The 22747-nt window shown below is 42.2% G+C and overlaps 3 protein-coding genes across 3 annotated transcripts; all 3 read right to left on the bottom strand.

The window, feature by feature from the left end:
- Window positions 1–6227: 6227 nt before the first annotated feature.
- Window positions 6228–8752, bottom strand: hoxa5a (homeobox A5a). The gene is made up of 2 exons (XM_080735723.1): window positions 8107–8752; window positions 6228–7372 (listed from the first exon to the last, which is right to left on the bottom strand). The coding sequence occupies exons 1-2, from the start codon at window positions 8741–8743 to the stop codon at window positions 7122–7124; spliced, it is 888 nt and encodes a 295-aa protein (XP_080591849.1). The 5' UTR covers window positions 8744–8752; the 3' UTR covers window positions 6228–7121.
- A 204-nt stretch (window positions 8753–8956) lies between these two features.
- On the bottom strand, window positions 8957–16390 carry LOC308293098 (homeobox protein Hox-A7-like; the record flags this gene model as incomplete). The annotated part of the gene is made up of 5 exons (XM_080735528.1): window positions 15952–16390; window positions 14661–15016; window positions 12524–12766; window positions 10608–10693; window positions 8957–9029 (listed from the first exon to the last, which is right to left on the bottom strand). Exons 1-5 carry the CDS (start codon window positions 16319–16321, stop codon window positions 8957–8959), a joined length of 1128 nt encoding a protein of 375 aa, XP_080591654.1. The 5' UTR covers window positions 16322–16390.
- A 4611-nt stretch (window positions 16391–21001) lies between these two features.
- On the bottom strand, window positions 21002–22747 carry hoxa9a (homeobox A9a; the record flags this gene model as incomplete). The annotated part of the gene is made up of 3 exons (XM_080735059.1): window positions 21002–21116; window positions 21676–21802; window positions 22189–22747. The coding sequence occupies 3 exons, from the start codon at window positions 22745–22747 to the stop codon at window positions 21002–21004; spliced, it is 801 nt and encodes a 266-aa protein (XP_080591185.1).

Genomic DNA, 22747 nt, shown 5'->3' with positions numbered 1-22747 from the left:
TCGGCTATTATCCACTTACAGTGAGCTATCCTAGCGTGAATGACGGTTATCTGTTTTTACAGGTCATTCTACTTGTAGCTGTATAGCAAAGGCCTGCGTAGACAAAGCTCAGAAAATTCCCAACTAGGAATAGTTTACTAACAGAACCTCTCCCACCATGGCTGTTTATGTACCCAACTAAAATGTCATAAAAATAAATGAATCAGTCCCATTAATATCACACCGTTGTTACAAGAGTCCACTTGAATGTTCTTGAACAAACCAAAAAATAGGAAAATGAAAGTTAATCTAATTCAGAAATGCTTGGATTAAAAAGTTGCATCTCTGAAAAGAACTGGTGCTGGAAAGTGGAAATAAGGCCGCACTATCTTAGTAATTGACTATACATAATTGGAGACAATTATCCAGAAACAGAAATCGTAGGCCTAAGGCTATTTCAGATTTTATCGTATAGGTTTAAATACGTGTACCTTCAAGCGTGCTATTCCTTTTCCAAGGGTATACTGTGAAGTGAAGGTCTACTTAAGCAATATATATATCATGCTGACAGTTTACTGTAAATTTAGATTATCAGAGAAGTGCTGTGACGATAGTGACAGATTGCATATGGCTTTCACAAGGTCTCTTGTCTATATGGAGCCCAGACGGGCGAGTAAAATATCTCCTCTGCATTCAAGATGAGCTAAATGTTCGCTATTAACCGTTTTTTGTCACCAACACGTGGCCAAATCTCGAAATAACAAAAAAGGTACTGGGATGAAACCTCGTTTCGTTAAATATCTCCTCTGCATTCAAGATGAGCTAAATGTTCGCTATTAACCGTTTTTTGTCACCAACACGTGGCCAAATCTCGAAATAACAAAAAAGGTACTGGGATGAAACCTCGTTTCGTTTTTATGCATGCGTTGGACCCCCTGCACCACTCGACACCCACAAAGCATGAAGCACGTGCGCACTGAACAAGCTGTCTGAATTATTGGGCATGGTCACTTAGAAACATGAAATCTAACAACAGCTGCAGCATTTCACTTGAGTATGAGACAACTATAACACATATTTGTATAGGTCCAACGACTGGGGGGGAAACAAAGTGAAATCCCTCAAATAAAGGTCTATATGCACAGCAACTTTTCTGCCCTGGCAAGCTATAGTGGCAAGTGACGACGATGACCCACAAAAAAGAATAAATAAAAATATAGAACTTAACATCATGTTTCTCTTCAGAAGTGTGTACTGTACATGGTACACCATATACACTGGGTATTTTAGACGTGCATAACATTCACACACACCAAGTGACACGGATTATAACCGCAAACATATTAAAGGTTTAAAAAAATTAAACAAAACATACATATTTGTTTGCTGTAGGTGTGACAATCTAATCTTAACATCCGAGTCATGATTACTATGACAAAGGGATTCATAAGCCAAATATCAGCTTTAAAGTAGCCTAAAACAACAAGAAAGAAACGTCGATTCGAAAGTGGCGCCCGCTATAATAGGCTTCTACTCCATTGTTATTTCTTTTTAGCATTTTGTCATTAGGCCTACCTCTGCCCGGTGCTATGTATTCTACATAATAAGCCTTGTTCTACAGTGTGTAAATATGATTAAGGCCTATAATAAAAGTTGACCTACATTTTTTTGTGTGTGTGTTCTTGTGTGTTTCTTTTCGCATTAATTTTAACAATTAGCAGATTATTTATTAATTTCGCTTTCTTACATCGAAATGCAGTGTTGTTTCATTTCTTCTAATAGACAACCTTGTTCCAAAGAATACCAAACTGAGCGATTACGCTTGTTGAGCGAAAAGCAGGACTCATGTAGCCTAGTTGTATTTCTCATATGTGTTCAGATAACAAAGTTTAGACACATTAAAACAATATTTTCAGTCTGGTCTAAACTTAAACTATAATGAACATTGTGTTTTGCGATATAGTCTTTACTGTGTGACGTTTTTAGCACAGCGCGTTATCTACGGGCCTTTTCAGGCCTAATGCATAAGTTCTATCATTTTAGTATCGAATTGGGAGCTGCCGCTTTCTTTGTACATTTTTTTCAACTATATGCCTATCTTTTCTTCAAATAGCACTGAAATACATTGAAGTTCGTCTCAGCGCTCTCTATAATCTGCAAGATTGTGTAAAAGAATAAATATTCTGCTATATTAGTTATATATTAAACTAAATCTCACCCACACACACATTTTTACCATTTTTGTCTTTTAAATATTCCCTTTCAGCAGGCGAGAGGGACTAAATGTTTTTTAAGGGGTCTGGGGGCTCAATTTGGGGGCGGTGGGTTTACCCATTACCCTGTGACCGGGTCGAGAGTATCAATCCTCGGAATGCAAATTTCGCCCTCGTCCCCTAAACATATCAAATGCAATTTATTCAAAGGAAATTCACCAATCAACCGCCCTAATAAAACGCCAGCCACTCAATCTTGGGGCCGGGGACGGGTGGGGGGTCTCCTCCCCGTGGTCCCCGACGCGGGGTCACGCCGCATCCAGGGTTCACCTGGAGTGCACCGTCCAACATATGTAATTCAAAGCTATTCTATCTTTTGTGTGGAGAGTCAAGATCGCTATTATAGCGCTGGCATCAAGCTCCGAGTGAACAGATGACGGAGACTTGTTCAGCGCGTAAACTTTTGACCCCAATTTCTCCTCCTCTTCTTCTCTCGCTATCTCACCCTCATCAGTCCCACCCCAGTGAGGCGGCCGCCCATGCGAGGTATATAGCCTTATAGCTGGCCCCTTGGAACGAAAAAATTGATTTTAACAATCCATATCTGTTGTCATTACGGTAATTATTCACACAAATATCATAATTAGAGGAAATCCCCGAGTAACACAAAAAAATGCATTTCTAATGTATGCAATCTTGTTGTAAAAATATCGATCTAATACGCTTCTCGTGCACACGTCTAATTGGCCTGCCTAATGTAAAAGGCATTGATTGGGGTTCGATCAAACAATGCAGCCAAAAATATCTTTATTAGGCTATAAGCATATAATGTGAATTATACTTGTTTCTCCTGCTCTTCGGTGCATATTATGAGATAGGTGTTGCAATACACACAGCATGCTATCACTACCTGCCGGCAACCCATTTCGTTAAGTCATTTACATATCGTAGTTGTCGGGTGGAAACCTTGTACGTCCAAAAGCGTACGTTTTGTATTTATCATTTCAAAAATGAACTAAACTAGTGAAAACAGCCGATCTACAAGCACACAACGCCTCGCGACGTGAGGCATTGTGTGCTTGTAGACCTGCTGTTTTCACTAGTTTTGTGTGACGGCCTTGTATGATGAAGCAGGTCTTTACTTAGTGAAAAAACTTACAAATGTGAAACTTGGAGGTACGAGGTTTCTGCCCGACAACGACGGAATAAGACCAGTCACCTACTTCTAAATGTACGAACGTGGTTGTGGCTGGGCTATTGTGGCGTGTATTGTGCGGTGGATGTGTGTGTGAGTGTTTTGCCTCTCGTTGAGGTGAACAGGCGGAGGGTGACAGTGAACTTGGCCTAAAGCGAGCTCTGCTGGTGGCTCTGAGAGGATGCAGATTTATCTTTCTGCTGGGGCTGACCTCCCTGTGAACCTTTAGCGCAGGGAATGGCTTCTTTTCCCTCGGCCTGGCATTATGCAGCTGGCTGTTGAGCAGAGCATATGGGGCCCTATTTAGACATTTCTCGTTTAAAAAAAGAAAAGGATGTCAGTGGGCTTAATTCACACCGTTAACAGTAGTACAGATTGTTTCATCGAAAGTACATGCTTGTATGTTCGATCGGCCCATCGAGCCTATAAGACGAACGGCGAAGGGGATGTGAATGCTACTTCGTTGAACTATGGTGTCTTGTTTACATGACAATAGCAACATTTGTGAGGCGAAAAAAGGGGAAATGGGAAATGAGCAATATGGTTTGGATCAGTCCTTATCAAAGTGCCAAGCAAGTGCAGCCTGCAAACTTTGGCTGTATGGAAAGTCCAGTCGTATATGTGGACTTTATCTCGTGTGCCCCTAGAATATCAATTAATTCTCAGATGTGACCTGAATTTAAATAGAACTCTTCCGACAGCAATTTTGTTTTTAATACCATTGAAATATTTTAACTCTAATTAAATAGAAAAAAGATCTTGTTGCAATTTTTGGGACGACAATCAAATCCACTGTTTGCGCTGAATGCGTCTGCATCAATGCCAGGTTGTATTATAACGAACAAAGAAATATGGCGTTAATACAGCTAAAGAAACAGAGGGGGTTGAATTGTTATGAGTCAACTAATCCAGACAAACCTGAAAAATAATTGAATATAATTGTAGGCCTACAATCTATATATTACACAATTATAGACAATTAAGCTATTTAAAAAAAAACTTTAAAATGTATGCGTATTGGCAACCATTTTTGAAATAATGAACACCGTCAACTATACGTGTTCCATCAACAAGTTAAAACATCCCAGGGAAACAATTGATACGGTGAATGCGTCAGTAAATGTCAAAAGGTTGAAAGATAACTCGTTTTTCCATTCTGGGCATATACATGCTTTCATAGAACGAAAGCCTACGTTGACCGGGTTCACCTCGGCCCGGACGCACGCACCTCGGCCCGCAGAAAGAGGTCACCACAAAGCGAGAGTGACACTTTCTGAGAGGTCATCTGAACTGAACTTTACAACAACCCCACAACACGAAATGACGTGGCTGACACAAAACGGAATTCCTTTTCAAACCGTCTTCCCTGCTGCTTTTTGTTCCCATGTTGTGTTTACTTGACAGTGTTTACTGCCTGTTCTATTAAAGCCATTAGCGTATCAACATGTGGAGCGCTGCTGCTGCCCCGTGCGCGCAACACAAGCTCCCAAACTTTTCACAGACAGAATCTGCAACTTTTCAACAGTAGCCCAACCATATCGAAATGAACCGAAACACACCCGGCTATTAGGCCCCAACAAATATATGTATGTTTGCACAACCGGACAGCTTTATCAATGGAATCTGCCCAAATTCACACAGCTCTAGGCTACTTTTCTGGCTCGCCCAGAATCTCTGGTGAGCTTGTGCTGGTCTGCTAATCCTCCTGTGTAATAAAGCTACAGCAACTGGAGTTTGAGGGGGTGGATATGGACAGAGAGCTAATTATCTAACATGCAAAAATGGATTATGACTTACACCACAGATGGAGGGAAACAAGTTACGCGGGGAAGGAAGCAATTAAATAGCCATGAGCCGGACCCAACCCTGCGCAACATCTGCCGAGACCAGTGCTATTCAGCACTACACAACTGACAAATTAGCGTAATGGACTTAATATGGACGGATAGAGAGAGCGAGCGAATACAATCATAACGCTGTTTAACACGGGGTGGCTGTTCCGAGGCACGCGAGCAGCCGCCAGAACCAGATTCGGAGGAGGGCTGCACTATAGGACTGCAGAGAAACTTACCTCGAGACATGGTCCTTCTCCTCGCGTGCGTCCGGTCCATCTCGAGGCGGTTGTGAGAGCTGAGGGGACGGGCTGTAACGGTCAAGTAACACTTACACCCTGCGAAGGAGAGAGTCAGACCAAGCCGCGCGTCAGTGCGATTATATGTTATGTGCAATATACTGTCAACTCCCCAAAACCATAAAACTTACTTTAATGGCCACCACGTGACCGTTTATGGCCAGTGAGCCTATCTGGCCGCTCTCCGGATGATTTTTACGATCTAATTCATAGACAAAACCCCCATTCATTTAGCACCCAAATGTCAGAGAGCCAGAACCGGCCAAATAAAGTTTACAGCTAGAAAAAAGTCGAACTGCATGGTTCCCTGGGAGTAGCCCTGTGTGTGTGAGCGCAGGGGACGCGCGGGCCCCTGGAGCCCCTGCACTGTCCAAAGGACCTATTGTCCACGGCACGCACCAAGGTGAGTAACATTTGTTTCGGGCTACCTGTTGAATTCACGGACTTGGATTGTTAAGGACGTTTTAAAAGCTATACGCTCATGGTTATCATTTAATGGGGCACATATTTAAGCGTACAATATATAGGCCTATATCCTGCCATGCTGCTTGGCCTAACTTGCAAATAAATGTTGAACTCAAACTTATGGCTCTGCTTTTTCCATTTACATTAGGAAAAAGAAAAAAGGGCACGATAGAAAGGGCATAAATATATAATAAATATGTGTTTACAACAATCATACACACGATGCAGTGTTGCCGGTCCAGTAAAAAGTTTATTATAATTGCCATGATCATTATAGTATTTTCTCGATTTCCAGTCATTTAAAAACATTTACAAAAAGCTTATCACGATGGAGCTATACACATATTATATATGCAAATGGGAATCACTGTGGGGTTTGTCCACTTAAAAATATATAAGAAAACAAGACAAAACATGGCTTTACTAAGATGCTGCGCCAGGTGAACAACGCAAAACAGGCCGTGTATATACTATACATACATCATTGGGTCGGAACCACCGTCCCTTTCTTTACGTGTTCACAAACGCACACAATAACCACACAAGGCTCATTTCAATGGTCTCTACGTTATAGGAAGCAAGTTATCTGACAGTTTGATACAATACAGCGAACAAATAAATACATACTTACATACATATAAAACGAAGGCTAAACACAAAGGCAGCTCAACCTCTCCAACCCACTATTTTTATTCGGTTGCTATTGTTCTGAGTGCATTACACAACATTTACAGGTTTATTTGCGGTATAACATTTCAAGCATTCGTCTTTTATTTTTATTTTTTTCCCCCTGTCTGAACAAGAAATAAGTTAAACAAACATTTATTTTCATTTATTGTTTTTCCTTCTAAATCTAGACAGAACTGTACAGAATACATGTTTTTGTTCACTTATGCATTAGGCGCGGTCAAAAACAAAATAAAATATATATAACGGAATTGAAGGGCTGGTACTTTGGACACGTGTGGGATGCCCTCTGCCCATTACTTCCCATAACGAGTCTCTCACTTCTTTTTTTTTTTTTTTTATTATTACTTGGGAGGGAAGATAACACAATCTTTGTAATCTTTTCTCTCTTTTTTTACTTTTTTATTGTATCTTTTTATTCTTTACATAGTGCTCATCAGTCAACCCAATATCAAGGCCGATATCCACCCCCGCCAGCCGCCGCCATGCTCATGCTCTTTAGCTTGTTGTCCTTTTTCCACTTCATCCTCCGGTTCTGGAACCAAATCTTTATCTGCCTCTCAGTCAAACAGAGAGCATGAGCAATCTCGATCCGCCTGCGTCGGGTCAGATATCTGTTGAAGTGGAACTCCTTCTCCAGCTCCAGGGTCTGGTAGCGTGTGTATGCAGTCCTCGCCCTCTTCCCCTCCGGTCCTGCTAACTCTGATAAGGGCAAACACACATACATACACACATACATACATACATACACACACACACATACAAACAAACAAACAAACACACATTATGGACAGATTAGTGCACCAATATTTAGGCCAAATGTGACTTTTTTGTGTGTGTGTAATGTTTTGGTTACATGCTTGACGCACAGAGTCATGTTAAAAAACTATACAAGAATGCCAAAAAGTAAGTGGTAAAGTTGAAAAGGAATTACTGATCTATTCACGAACTCAAAACACACCTTTCGAAGACACATTGCGAACGTGAATAGCACATTTTCATTGATAATATAACTATATGCCAAATCTGATCAGTTCATGGATATTTCCCCAAATTTCAGAGAACAATGCTCAATCAATAATTTGACCTAAAGTGCGATTATATTAATCCTTTATTATGCTTATTCTTTCAGTGCGTGTGATCATTTGGAATAGCAATAACCCCAAACAGGTGAACCAGTGGCACGCAGCCTATAGGTGCAATGCTCTAAATGGAAAGCAAATTGTTGACTCTTTATTGTCGTCATTAAGTTATAATCGAAAATGGTCACATCCAGTTATGCCCTGCTTATGGCAAAAACAAACACCGACTAAAAATACATGGGCAAACGTCCTTTACACATAGCTTACGGTGTCAATGCACTTAAACAAAATAAAACAAAGCAAAACAAAACGCAAGATCGTAGATCGCAATCACCAAAACGATTTTCTTTTTACCGTGATTTATGTGTAGTTTCCTCATCCACGGGTATATCTGAGGCTGACTCGAGTCGCTGACATTTTGGGAAGTTGTCTGTGCGCTTCCCGCGGGCTTCTCTTCCTCCAGGCTGGGCGCCTTGTTGTTGGACACACAGTCCCGGTTCAGCAGCGTGCTGCCTCCGTTCGAACTCGAGCAGATCGGGGTGGAGCAGGGGCTCGCGATGGAGTTCTTTATGGCTCGGTGCTGCTGCTGCTGCTGCTGCTGCTGCTGCTGCTGAGACTCGGTGACCGGAGACGAGCTCGTGGCGACCGGGGTGCACGGCAGAGGGTCAGGTGGAGGGGAGAGAGACGAGGTCCCGGTGTTGCCGGCGCCCTGGGTGTACCTGGCGGGCTCCACGGAGGACGTCGTAGCCGCCGAGTGAGCGGGCGAGAAGCCCGGCGTCCGCTGCTGCTCGCCGCCCACAAAGTGCTCGGTGCCGCCCCGGCCGACCGTGAGGTCCATCCCGTTGTAGCCATAGCCATACCTGCTGGAATGCATGGTCGTTGAGTCCCTGTATTGCTCGTTTGCCGAACTATGGTCTCCATAATTATGTAACTGGAAGTCCGCGCCGTTGGGATAGCGACCGCAGAATGAGTTCACAAAATAGGAGCTCATTTGTTGACAATTCCAGTGTTGTTCGTTGTAGGTGTTGTTCTTTTTTATTTTGGTGGGGAAAATAATAAACGTGTGTGCTTTGATTTGTGGCTCTTGATGGTTTAGCGCGGTCTATAGCACCCTTGCACAATTTATGATGAATTATGGAAATGAGTAGGACATGTACTTGATTCTCTCTTACGTAGACACCCAAATATGGGGTACGGCTGAGTATCACGTGCTTTTGTTGACCAGTCGTAAATCCTGCTTGATGACCTCCAGAGGTAAACTCGTGCACAGAGGAAATCTGGGTGGGATGTAAAGGGTACGCGCATCCTCGCGCGCTTGAAGAGGGGCTCTTCCAAGCCAAGTTTCCATGTTTTGAATTGTCGTCGTGCGCCATCCTCTGGTTGAATCGCAACACTGCCTGTCTGCGCCCATTTTTTTTTGCGTGGGCTCCAAACAGGGTCATCCAGAGGTTAACGACCATTGCGGCAAAGAAAATGGGTTCCCAAACAATACAACAAGTGACGTGCTGAGAATGCAAGCTTTATCGTCCTAGTGTACAGAGACCTCAAACAAAAAAAGCAGGCTATGAGCGACAATGTGCAGAGATTTCCAGATAATTACTTAATCAATAGGCTTGCGGTTCTTCTGAACATTTCGGGAGATTCTTAAACTCATCTGAACAATAGGTCTATACGTGATTTTATTGTTTTTAATTTCACATGTAGAAGAAAGCTCATGACTATTTGCTGTGGAATTAATAAAAAGGTTAATAAAAAATGTAAATACACTGTACACACACGTCGAACGGACATTCATGGCCATCTATTGTGGCGAAATAATACATTATTGGGGGTTTACAAACCTTATTTATATGGCACTTTGATCATTTATGTCGCACTCAGAGGAAACATTTTGTTATTTAAACTTTTTCACAGTTTTAAACAGTCGACAGGGTATGGCCTATCCAACTATACACTTAACGTTATTCTATAGCACTTTGTGAGAGTCGATGAAAAAATTAATGATAGGCCAACATCTTTTGTCTTAAAAGCAACGATAGTTTTGATTGAATAATATTTATAGATCATGCTGGTTACTTTGCGCATGATCGGCCTATACGTTTCTTTGTCTCAGGAGCAAAGAGAGTTTTTGAATAATATTTCTATCATGTAATGTTCCCTTTGCGCAAGAATTATTTATTCATGAAAACGAGACCTAAGAAATACATTAAAGCATGTTATATTACTTCCAAATGTCTAATGTCTTTAGAAAATAAACTCTAAATACAGACCACATTCTCACATTTTCGAAACATGAATGAATGAAACATATTTCATTTGGCCTTGCTCGGCAGAGTTCCGTCTTTGTTCTAGAGAGCTGCTAGTGATATTGCAGTGGGCCTACATTTTCAAATGGAAAAAATATGCGTATAATAAATACAATTGTAGAATTAATATTTTGTCTACAAAGATTAAATAAAACGATCATATTAGTAGCCTAGCCTATGCCATTTGACTGTATAGTGGAATCAAAATGTAACATATTCTCATATGTTCTAGTTATGAATATGTTATTTTTATGGAATAGATAGATGCACACATTAAAAAGATTAGTCTATAAAAAATAATTATATTGTTAGTTCATGTGTCCTTGTCTGTGAAACCTAAAATGTTGGGAAGAGAGAGGTGAACTGAACCGAAAGCCGAGCAAAAGACACGCACAGCCTAAATATAAAACCAAGATAATGTTTCCACAGTGCATTCCATCAGAACCTTCTCTTCGCTGACATTTTTATGGCACCGCTTCTTTCCGAGGGCTGGTTTTGTGCCTCGGCTTCCCCCATGTTATCGCTGTATAGCACCGCTCTACCCAGCACCTCTCCTCTCCTCCTGACAACATATATAGGCCGCATGCAAGCTGCTTGGCTGGCTCTGTAGGCTCTGGTCCTGTGGGCGCTCCGTGCTACAGACCGGATGGCACAGGGCATTATTGTGCGCAGATGTGCCAACCAAGGGGTGAGAATAACCCATAGCGTGACTATATGCGCCCCGCATCTGAGTGTGCACATAGTCCCAATGATTCAATATACTCCATGCACTTTGGAATTTCACATGTGTTCCTGCCTGGCATGCAGCTTGGCCCGTGAACGTGTTTTAATGCGTTGTTTCTGAGAGGGTGTTAGTTGAAATAGCCATGGCCCAAAACAGCTGATTTATCACTGGCCAATAGCAAGCAAGTTCTCACGAGAATTATTTGCCCCAGGGGAGCCTGGGAGTGCCGCGGGGTGAAACTACAAGCATTCTTGTTGGTGCAGAGAAGAAAATAACACACAAAAAAAAAGAAGAAGAAAAAAAAAAGATTTAGTGGTTGCTCAAATAGTTTCCAACATCTGGTGCGACGTCCGGGCCTCGAGCAAGAGGCATCTGCACTGCAGGCGCGTCTAGAGACAATCTGCAACGTGTGAACACCAAGCGAACGCAATACTGTACATATTATGGATTAGCCTTTAGCCTATACTGGGGGCAGTGATAATTCGACCCATTATTTCCAGAAGACATAATTAAACATTGCAGTTTTACATGCAGGTTGACCTGAAGCCACAAAACAACACTTTTAGAACACCTCGTCTGAACCGCAGAAAATAGAACTTGTGCTACGTTTCCAAAAAGCAGTACAATTTTAAATTCATGAATTAACAACCGAACGAAAATGACAAGTGCAAGTTGCGTTCACAATATTTGGTAAGAAACTTGTAAACGTTGTAAATGTCGTGGAACTATAGAACCAAATAATATGATCGTTTGTACTCCATTAATCAATAGGCCTACAACAAATGTTCATGATTGGGCCTATAATACAGTCATCTATTCTTTCACGATATTGCAGTGTAAAGAGAAAATACTATATGTCACTCACACGCACACGCACACGCACACACACACACACACACACACACACACACACACACACACACACACACACACACACACACACACAGAATAATCAAATATCCAACCCTATCTCTATATATAAGGCGTCAATTCATATCACCTCTGAAAACAAATTATTGTCTTGTCTTGTCTTGTTTTGTTATGTTATGATTACTAATATGATATTCTGAGATTTGACATCGTTAAACCAATCGAGTTTATATTAAACTTTGGCCCGCGCAAACAAACATCCATTGATTGAAGATTTACCAGAACATAAGATGACGAGGATAAAAACAGAACACAGGCAGAATAAAACAGTAAAAAACAGACCACTGGGCCAGCATACAGCAGCATAGACAGAGACCGGTTGGCTTGTGTAACGTTCGTTAAACACTACAAGCAGGGCAATGTGTGAGAGGCTGAGCAGCAGCCACTGTCACATCATGTCTAGCTTTTCCCACAAGAGGGCGACAAAGCGCATATGTTTGGCCTCAGTCCACCCAATGAATCATGCAGCTGATAGCTCGCCTCGTCCTCATTTAAATCTAACAACAAACAAATTAAGCCTGGACAGCGTGCATCCCGACACGAGGAACACTGCAGAGAGCATACACACACACACACTGCATAAGCCTACTTGTCACACAATTTCTAGGCCATCCATATCAAATAGCCAACATGCAAATATATGCCATTCCTCATAAGCATTACGTTTTCCATGGGTATTTGAATTGACTATTGTCATAGGCTACTTCATCTAAAAGTATTTTGTTTTTTTCTCTAATTTCATAACCCGCAGCTCTTTGATAAATGAGTGAAAATAACCAGCGGAACAAATGACAACAACGAATTGTCTTACCTTGGTGAAGGCATCTCCAGGGTCCTGAGGCTTGGGAATGGCAAGGATGCACCTGCGAATTCCCTCGCAGGTGCAGGCGCACGGTGACCGGCGGGGACGGTCTCCTGAGCCAAGGCATGGACGCAGGAGCTCCCGGGGTCCGTGACGCACTCGAGAGATCATTCCCGTCCTTGTGCTAAACCCAACAGGACAGCGGGCGATAATGTAACCAAACGATGCGCCGAGGTCCCAGGGCGAAGAAAACTATACAAAAACAAAGGTCAGAAGGAGAATGTATAGAAACATGGAGGTAGAGGAGTATAGGCTACCGAGTAGGAGAAAGGATGAGTGCGTTGTGGCACACCGAGACTGTTAAATGAAGGCTGCTCTATTCTGGTATTGGAAATTATATATAAAAAAGTTCATGTTCACGGCTGCTTGCCATGTGACTAACTGGGGCCAATCGTAACCCGGGACGAGTCGTAAAGTTGTATTGCTATGTTGTAAATTTTCATAAACAACAACGGATTTATGACCCAGTGAGAGAGAGAGGGGGAGCGAGAGAGGCGATGGGAGGGAGGGAGGGAGGGAGGGAGAGAGAGAAGGAGGGAGGGGGCAGGTCACAGAGAGACGCCATCTTACCGAGGGAAGAGGGAATGCATGCAGAGTTCAACAGTAATTTCCCTTATGTGCGGCCTGCCCCATCTAGTGTTCTCATAGCTCGAATTCCTCAACTGCTCTGTTTACCTAAAAGTCTAATGGATTTCGACGTATTTCCTCACACATGTTGAAACTCACTGTTAACCATTAGCTTACTGGTCAATGTGAACCTTTTATTATCATTATTATCCTCGTTATTATAATATTTGTATTAGGCTACAAAGCCAATGCATTCCATAGCCTGTTATTACAGTATTATAGCCAGTTAAAATACATATAATGCATTGAAATCAAATGGCACATAGCCAGATACCAGCTTATTCTACTCAGCCAAGCTATAATATCAAATAATGATTGATCATAAGTTATCCACAATTGTCTTTTCTTTTTGTTTGTTGAGTGGGTGGGTGTGAAGAAAATAAATAAATATTTATTTATTTCTGAAATGTTTATTTACACATCAGGGTACATATAGCCTACATGAAACAGTTTCTGTTGAACTAAAATGAGTACAGTCAATAAAAAAATAAGGCTTTTTATTGAACACATGGGTGCGCATAACTGGAATGCATGATAAACAAAACATAAGAGCGTGCATTTACGATGGACAAAATTGACAAACAAAAACAAATGTGGAAAATTAAGACCATGAATCAACATAATAATAATTTGTATTATTATTATTACTATATTGCATTACAAGACTTCAAATCACTTCAAGCTATCACTGATAGATCACAGACAATACATTAGGCTACTGGGCTTTCATAGGATCTGAGGTAGGCTACATGTGTCCTTTCCAAACAATGGGAATGGTTCTGTCATTCTTGGTACATTACACACAAGACAATATTATGTATATATTCAAATTACATCAGTAATAATAATATATTAGCGGTTTTACGTCTTGCGAAATCTACAATAATCTATGCTATATTAAAGTCAGGAATTCGAAAACGGAAACTCACTCAAATAACGGCAAATTAACCTTTCATACATTCGATATAAGGCACGCAGAATTTTGTATTCGTTCCTTTATTAAATACAACCGCCTGCGGCAAATCCCCTCCCTAATATTTGGCTCTGTTAATAATAATCTGCAATTAAAGTTACGTTTGTTGTCTATAAGTGGGCAATCATTATTTGTCAAGGAATGTTGTAGGTAAAATATTCTAGCTAAATAATTTGTAATTGGGTGTAGCCTTACAGACTGCCACCACTGTACATATAAAACATCTTATAGTCTCAATAGGTAGTAACTGTTGCCTTTCAAGTGTGTATACAGCCTTTTTATGTCATTTGGAAAAGGCATCCCTGACTGACATAAAGAGGCTTTGCTGTTAAATATTGTTAAGTGCCTTCAGTAGTCGCTCCTTCAATTAGGAAGCTCTAAATAGCATGGTCGAAGAGGCTGTATCGATTGCATGTTGAATACATTCTTTATATAACCTTTTAACAAACATTTATGGAGTGTTTCTTATATTAATTGCCCCTATACGTCTTTCTCTTGTCCATTGGCAGCCGTCCCTGGCTCCACGCCGCTGCCCTTGGTGTCCTCCTCGGCCTTGGACAGGCCGCTGACTCCCAGATCACCGTCCCTGACGTCCCCAAGGACGGCGATGGCCTCGCCGCTAGCAGTGCTGTCGTTCGAGGTCGCCTCGTCCTTGTGGTCTTTCTTCCACTTCATCCTCCGGTTCTGGAACCAAATCTTTATCTGACGCTCGGACAGGCAAAGCGCGTGCGCAATTTCCACGCGCCTCCGGCGGGTCAGGTAGCGGTTGGAGTAAAACTCTTTCTCCAGCTCCAGGGTCTGATACCTGGAATAGGTCTGCCGTCCGCGCTTTCGATTTGGGTCTGTGAGAGATAAAAGATTTCAGAGTGTGTGTGTGGCCATTTTACTCTGCTTTGCATGCTACAGCTGTCTGAGTGTTTGTGAACTGCATTATCATAGTTTGGAAACCCTTGTAAATTGTATTTTATGTAACTGTTGAAGTGCTGCAATTTGTATCAAATAAATACTTTGCATGGGAAACGTTGTGCATTGCTTATTTTAGCCCAGCCATCATTTCTTGTTCTATTTACGCCCAATTCATATGAGGAAATAGCACAGGGCTTGCACCTCTTTAAGTGGTCGTGCTGGGATAGCCATATGGCATGGCTCCTTTGAAACACAGTGTTGCCTCTCTAATAAAATGACTGCATATAGGTCTGCACACTCAACAGGCCATAATGCAATTACAGTGTTCACACATCTACACAAATTACGGTGGGGGAAACATGACTTTCATTTTGTTTGCATGGTATTCACCCTACTTATTTTTAGTAATTTATTTTTGCTTTAGCAAAACTATAGCCATGCATATAGTCAAGTCACGTGGACAAACAGGTTTCTGAAAACGTCAATAGTCACTGCTGTGCAGACCCAATTAAAAAGGCAGCTCTGCAGAGAGCAGGAGAGCTGATTTACACAACAGGCTGGTCTTTTTACAACCGCAAAGGGGAGAACAGGCTTGAGAGAGTAATAAGAGTCCAGGTAAAAAACCCCGGCGGCAAGGTCTCTGCGAAATGAACATTACAGAAGCGGTGCGCTAATGAATTTATGGCCACAGAACTCATTACTTGCGCAATAAAAGTTTTACGATTCTTTCCATGCAATACCAATGGCTTCACAAAATTAATTGAACCATTAAGGTCCAAGGTAAGTATCCCCAATGTTTTGTAAAATGTGTAAGACTTTCACTTGAGAGAGCGTTTCTAACAGCAAGAAGAACCATGTCATAAGAACATACCTGAGGCTCTCATCCAGGGGTACATCCGGTAGTGTTTGTCCGTGGCCGAGGTGAGGGTCCCCGGCCCCGTTTGGCTGCAGCTGTCGCCAAACAAACGGCTCTGATGGTCGAACGGGCTGCAGTGCAGGCTGTGCACGTCCGGTGCCTGGCCATAGCCAGCAGTAAACATGGGGTGGCTCTGGTACACAGCACTGTTGACGTTGTAAACTCCCGGCAGGGACGGTGGATACGCGAGAGCCGCGGCGCCGGGAGCCTGCCCATAGTCCTCTCCGCCGGGTCCAATGGTGCAAGAACCACGGTCTGCGTTTGGGAAAAGAGAACTACTCGCCGTATATTTGCTAAAAAGACCATCCACATAATAAGAACTCATATTTTTTTTTTCTCTCTGATATGTTGGCCCAGAATCCTCAGTGTCGTTTTTACGAGGTAGTGTGATATATGACAGCAATACAGCCTAGATTTACACCAAACCCCATTTTCCCTAGGACCAAAGGACTCACCACGTGACTCCAGGGTTGACCGCCGTTATCCAATCACCGCGCGGACATAGATTTCGTTATGGCGCAGTCTGCAGAATAGAATTAACACACACACACACACACACACACACACACACACACACACACACACACACACACACACACACACACACACACACACACACAGAGAGAGAGAGAGAGAGAAAGAGAAAGGAAGGGGGGTGCTACACAATCCCAACGATTTCATTAAACTTGTAATAAAATCACTGCACTCTCCACCATCTTCTCTGTCTTTCCCTTTCTCTGGTTCCCTTCGCTTTATCATTTGGGTAATAATACATGTCGAAAAGTGGTTCTTGTTTTCCTTTTTAAAGACTAAATGTAATTTAAGAATGAAATGTGTACCAAATATAAATGTGGCTAACACTCCACGCTGTTGATACGATTAAACAAGGCCTAGTCAACTAAACGAAAATAAATCCAGGCATGTGTACCATTCCATTGCAATTAATAGCCAAAACATGCACGCGTTTGTGTGTCAATGTACTTACAAAACATATCAAATCATTTATCAGGGAGAAATTGCATGAATCTGTTATCAAAATAAACCCAAAATATTATTACAGCCTATAACTTCATATTTTGGGAATTTGTGGCCACTGGATTCCTTCAAGTGAACAAAAACAAATGTTAAACAAGTTTTAGAAGACATGTAAAAACATGTAGCCTGTGTTATGACAGAATGATTCAAACTAACTAATGTTAATGTAGCCTATAATGCTGCGATGGAGCCTGTCGTCTTATTTGTCCTCCATTAGAGTTGCATTAACATGCACCAACAATAATTGTGCTTGTGATGTGTTGGTCTAATTTGTGTACAACAATGCTTATTCGTGTGTGTTTCGCGTTTGTATTAAATTGTATTTTTCTCGTTCTAAGGATTTATATATATATGATATATAAATATGTAACTAATTGTTCTAATATTTGTTATTTGTATTCAGTAATTCAGAACTTAACAATAAAGGGCGTTCTTTTCTTTAGGCTGTTATAGGATTAGCTTGTAAACAAAATAACATTAGCAAGAACCGAACAAAAAACGCAGGTCTAAAACTAGTGATTGCAAGAATCGACCATGAAATACCCATGTTATGAAACTGAAGCATATACTATTAATTCTCCATTTATTGTCTTAAAGTATGATCTTAGTCTTACGCAAATTGTAGACCCATTGATTAAAATGTTTTGGGGCCTATTAAATAGTTTTCCAAATTATAAATACAGATGGTTTATCATGCAGTAAACTAGACCATAATCCAATTTGGCTTGAATATACCAGTTAATGCTATCATTAAAACATAGTCCACGAAAAAGACTATAAATAGAAGAAAGGTATATGGAATAATCATAAACGTTTTTCCAATACTAAAGTAAACACTATTCTCTTGGGCTACTTTGGTGGGTGCTTCACTTAGCCAACGTACAACAGTCCAAATGATGAGCTTTTTCAGTGAGACTGTAAAGTAAAGACGAGGTGTGAAATCAGTTTGTTGGCCTCTTAAAAAGTTATGTTCCTGGGAGTGGGTTAATTATCCTAGAGGAGAGTTACACTCATTCTAATTCCAGTGAATATTATGGAACTTTGTCGCCATCGCCTGGTAGCCCCTTGGTACTGCGGCATGGTGGCGGTGCAATGCGCAAGGATTTTCCCCCTGCCACGCCACCCCAACCCACCCCTACTATAGGAAAGAAGAATAGCAAGGTGGGGAAATAAAATAAATAAAAACGCATAAATGTTTATTCAGTTGCAATTTTTGTTCGTTATAGGCAAAGGACGAGTGGTTCTTAATAGATTTGGACATCTGAATCTTTGAATGAATGTTATCCGGATCTATATAGCGTTTGAAACTAGCCGTGAGCAGTTAGCTTTATGGCCCCCTCTTCTTTAGAATGCTCTCGGCGCAGAAGAACAGAGGATGTAAGGTTCCCAGGGCAGGTAGAGACAAAGGGTCGCTCGAAATGACCGTGAGTCCAGCGCGCAACTATTGCTAGAGTCCAATAAAGCCTATCATTTCCGCTGGAGCCTTTTGTCCTGAGTGCAGTCCCACAGAAAGAGGAGAAAAAAAACAAATGGGTGCCATTCTGGAAACGGCCTAATTGTGTCTGGACGGCCATAAAGCCATTAAAACTGGAATGCCAGACAGTATAGCTGAGCCAGGAGTTTTATTGCACTGTCTCTGGTCGAGTCTTTGAAGTTTGGGTCCATCTGTGTCCCCTAACGCGTCACAACAACACTAGGCTTAATTTCCCTAAAGTACAACTTTACTAATACCCCTAATAGTGTATTGATTTATCTAAAGGCTCTGGTGACAATTAAATACACAATGGTGGCCCACAATGGACGTTTACAGCTCTAAGTAGAGCTGCGTTATGTTGATGCTTGTAGACTGTTTTCGGTTTGGAAACATACTTTCCAACATGCAAGGACATGAAGCCTGGAACCATAACCCAAGAGTTCATGAAGAAGACAGACTCAGGGATGGGTCTACTCACTAGTTACTGTTGAATTTAAACCACGCTTGCCTCGCACGTATTCACATATAAGTAGGCTTTATTTCAATATGCGGTAATGTGATTATGACGGATTGAAATACGAAGGGCTGAAAACGATTATGCCAGTTTATAAACAGGTTGTAAGCTACTCTATAGCTTACTGGCTGTGAGAAGGCGAAGGGGCCACTATAGGTCTCCGTGTCATAAGCTGACCAGAAATACATTCGCTACATTATTTCAGGCCTCAGCTGTCTGGAGCTCACGACGTCTTTCCTTGTTTTGTGTCCTCTCGCCTCGCAGCGCTTTGCACCCCATAAACGGTTATAGCGGTAATTGTCTTTTATGGCGGTATACAGCTAACAACATCCTCTGCCAAGACGCACTTGCTCGGCTCAGTCCGAAATCCACACCTCGGAAATAGCCAAAGATCTCACTCTCTCACTCTCCCTCCGCGTGTGTGTGTGTGTGTGTGTGTGTGTGTGTGTGTGTGTGTGTGTGTGTGTGTGTGTGTGTGTGTGTGTGTGTGTGTGTGTGTGTGTGTGTGTGTGTGTGTGTGTGGTTATGCACAATTTTTCGTGCGTAATCCTCAGCCCGCCTAATGTCCAACAACACGCAATCTGTGCGCCTGCCATTACGGAGTTTGGTAGGCCTATTGGACACAACATAATACTGCCAATGTGTATGTATATTGTCCATGTTGTCCTATACGAATGGGTATATATTTTCTCGTGTGTGTGTGTGTGTGTGTGTGTGTGTGTGTGTGTGTGTGTGTGTGTGTGTGTGTGTGTGTGTGTGTGTGTGTGAAGATATTTCAGTTATATCATAATATAATTCAGATCATGACGCTATTGGTAGCAATAAAACAGACAATTCAAAAATAACCATACAAATTCAATACATTTTGAAAGTGATAGCATATGTAGCAGATATAGCATAGTCCATCTAGACTAGATGGACTATTTCTTTTTAGATTAGAAATGGATGACCGTTCATTACACTCACAGTAGCCTAATTGAAGCCATTTGAATGTCAATACAAAATATTATTTTTGAATAGATAATTATTCTTATTCTTATCAAAATATTTGTATGCAAAAGACCTAAAGGAAATAAGAATGGGACGTGCATGCATTCGCATATATAATTTGTTTTATTCAATAAATAAAATACAAATTACATTTGTGAAAAAAAGAAAAAAAATCTGAAAGGTCAGCAGACCATGAGGTATTCATTTAAGTAGCCTACAGTGTTTTGTTTTCACTCTCTCCATCCTCTCTCTCTCTCTCTCTCTCTCTCTCTCTCTCTCTCTCTCTCTCTAACAAACAGAATGTCCTTTCAAAACGTTACTCCCTGAAATTGAGACATAGCTCGCAAGCAATCTATATAGCCTACTGCCGTCGGGAAAAATAGGATTATTGTAGGTAGTTGAGAGATACCTAGGTAGTCAAAAACAAGGTCATTGTTAAATAGCTTCTAACATCTGATCATTTCATAATGCATTTTCAAGTGGCTTCTGTGGCTCATGCACCTACTTCAAAATGCTGTCATGTCGGGGTTTGTCTATGGTTTCAATGTTAGATTCAAACTCATGGTTACCAATAACAATAATGATGCCCTATCAAATAAGGGGGAAACAACAATAAAATTAAGTACATTTTACAAACTATAATACAATTGACTCGGATCTAGACACCAAACAGCTACAAACCAGGGAACGCACAGCTAGAAACATCCGTACACAAACGAGCACAATGACCAGGGTCAAATAATGCACAGCTACTTTTACGAGGTATTAATTGGAATCAACATAAAAAACGAATGGGCACTGTAAAATTGTGCAATATAAAGGTAGTCGCGTAAATCTGAAGCCAGACATGCTTTGTACAAGACAAATGGGCCTAACAGCTTCTGTTATAAGGTAAAACAACAAAGACAAAGGTCTACAAACATAGTCCAGCAGAGTTGGAGAGCTTTCGTACACCTAAAAGCTCCGTAAATATCCGAAATATAACGTTTAAATCACTCGTCTTTCGGTCCGCCATCTTTGTTAAACTTCTTCATCTTCATCCTGCGGTTCTGGAACCAGATTTTTACCTGACGTTCGGTGAGGTTTAATTGTCTCGCCACCTCGTACCTACGGAAATAATAATTAATAATAATTATCCTACGGAAATAATAATTGTGGGCTCGCCTGAAAGGCGAGAACACTATGTTATCCTCATTATTTATATGGTGAGTTCCGCCGCAGACATTTCGAAGCCGAAAACACTAAGGATTCGTCATTATTTCCGCCACATATCGTGTTCCGTCAGCCAATGAGGCGTGTGGGCTCGCCTGAAAGGCGGAGTATTGGTTGAGCTTCACATGACAGTTAGCACGCTGCAGAATATAGTAACGAGCGAGCCCACACTGTTTCGTAGGAACAGTATTTCTAATTATCATATTATTATTATAACTTTGAAAGCGGGCCTGACCTCAGGCGCTGAAAGTAGCCGGTCTACAAGCTCAGAATGTTGTGAGCTTGTAGATCTGCTATTTTCAGAGTAGAACACACGAGCGAAACCAAACATAAAATGACTTGTGTTTTAGTTCTACTGGATCTCTTCTATACTAGTTAATAATAATTATCCTACGGAGAAGCTGAGCCTCAAGTAAGTGGTTACTGCTTTGTATTCAGCCATGCTAATGCGTACCTACGGTCCCTCGTCAGGTACATGTTAAAGAGGAATTCTTTCTCCAGCTCCAGAATCTGATGCTTGGTGTACGGACAGCGCTTTTTTCTCGTGGCACTTGCGTGGAGCCAGTTGGACACGGGGTTATCTGGAAAGAGGGGGTGCGAGAGCTTGGGGTGAGGTCCGGTGACTGACGGCCCAAATATCAAAACACATCACTCACACATAACAGGACAGATGTTAAAATGGTCATCCATTTTGGAAGAGTGAAAATGGCTGTGCGCCGTAAACGGGGCTGCTATAATAGAGGCCCACGCTGCTGAAACGAGCCTCCCTCAGCTGTCTTAAATGTGATACCTACTACAGTGTCTCGGTCATATAGTGAGAGTGAGTGAGACCTTGGCATATTAACTACCACCCACGAGAGAGAATGGCACGTTTAGAATGGCACCCCCGTCACTCCACACATGCAACTGAATACACATACAACTTTTACGCATTAGCATGGCTGAATACAAAGCAGTAACCACTTACTTGGATCGAGGCTCGGCTTCTCCTCGACCTCCCCAACGACGTCCGCGGCCTGGCCGCTGGGCACCGTGTCCTTCTCCACCGGGGACGCCGTGGCCACCGTCCCGTTGGCGTAATCGGAGAGCAGCAGCGCGGTGTGGGAGCCGGGCAGCGCGCTGTCCGCCCGCGCCCCCAGCCCCTCCGGCTTGATGCCGTAGTGATGGCTCGCCGGTAATCCTGTCATAGGCAAGGAGCCGGACATAGGCTCCAATAACCACGACTGTATGTAGCGGCCGTCCGTATCCCCGCCGACCGGGCCTTGGGGGTGCCCATAGTGGTGATGGTAAACAGAGGAGACGGTGCCCGGGAACTGCGTCGGAACGTGGCTCCAGGACGGGCTAAAGACCGGGGATTTGGTGGGGAAGGTGCAAGCCCCGAGCTCATTGTGGTCGCCGATGGAGGGGGGCTGCCTGGAGTGCTGGAGCCCCCCCGGGCCGGAGGAGTATCTCGGCGCCGAGAGCTCCTCGCTCTCGGGCAAGATGAGGGAATCGACGTAGTAACTAAGTGTTCCGGATGTCGACAT

This window comes from Nannobrachium achirus (genome assembly GCF_963921795.1).
Source record: "Nannobrachium achirus genome assembly, chromosome: 10".
Lineage (NCBI taxonomy): Eukaryota > Metazoa > Chordata > Actinopteri > Myctophiformes > Myctophidae > Nannobrachium > Nannobrachium achirus.
This window is presented reverse-complemented; position numbering and strand designations above follow the sequence as displayed.

What these genes read in the sequence shown, in the direction of transcription:
- hoxa5a (XM_080735723.1), bottom strand. Translation starts at nt 8,743, where the DNA reads ATGAGCTCCTATTTTGTGAACTCATTCTGCGGTCGCTATCCCAACGGC. An exon ending in GAAACTACACATAAATCACG is followed by an intron (nt 7,373 to 8,106) that starts GTAAAAAGAAAA and finishes TGCCCTTATCAG; the next exon opens with AGTTAGCAGGACCGGAGGGG.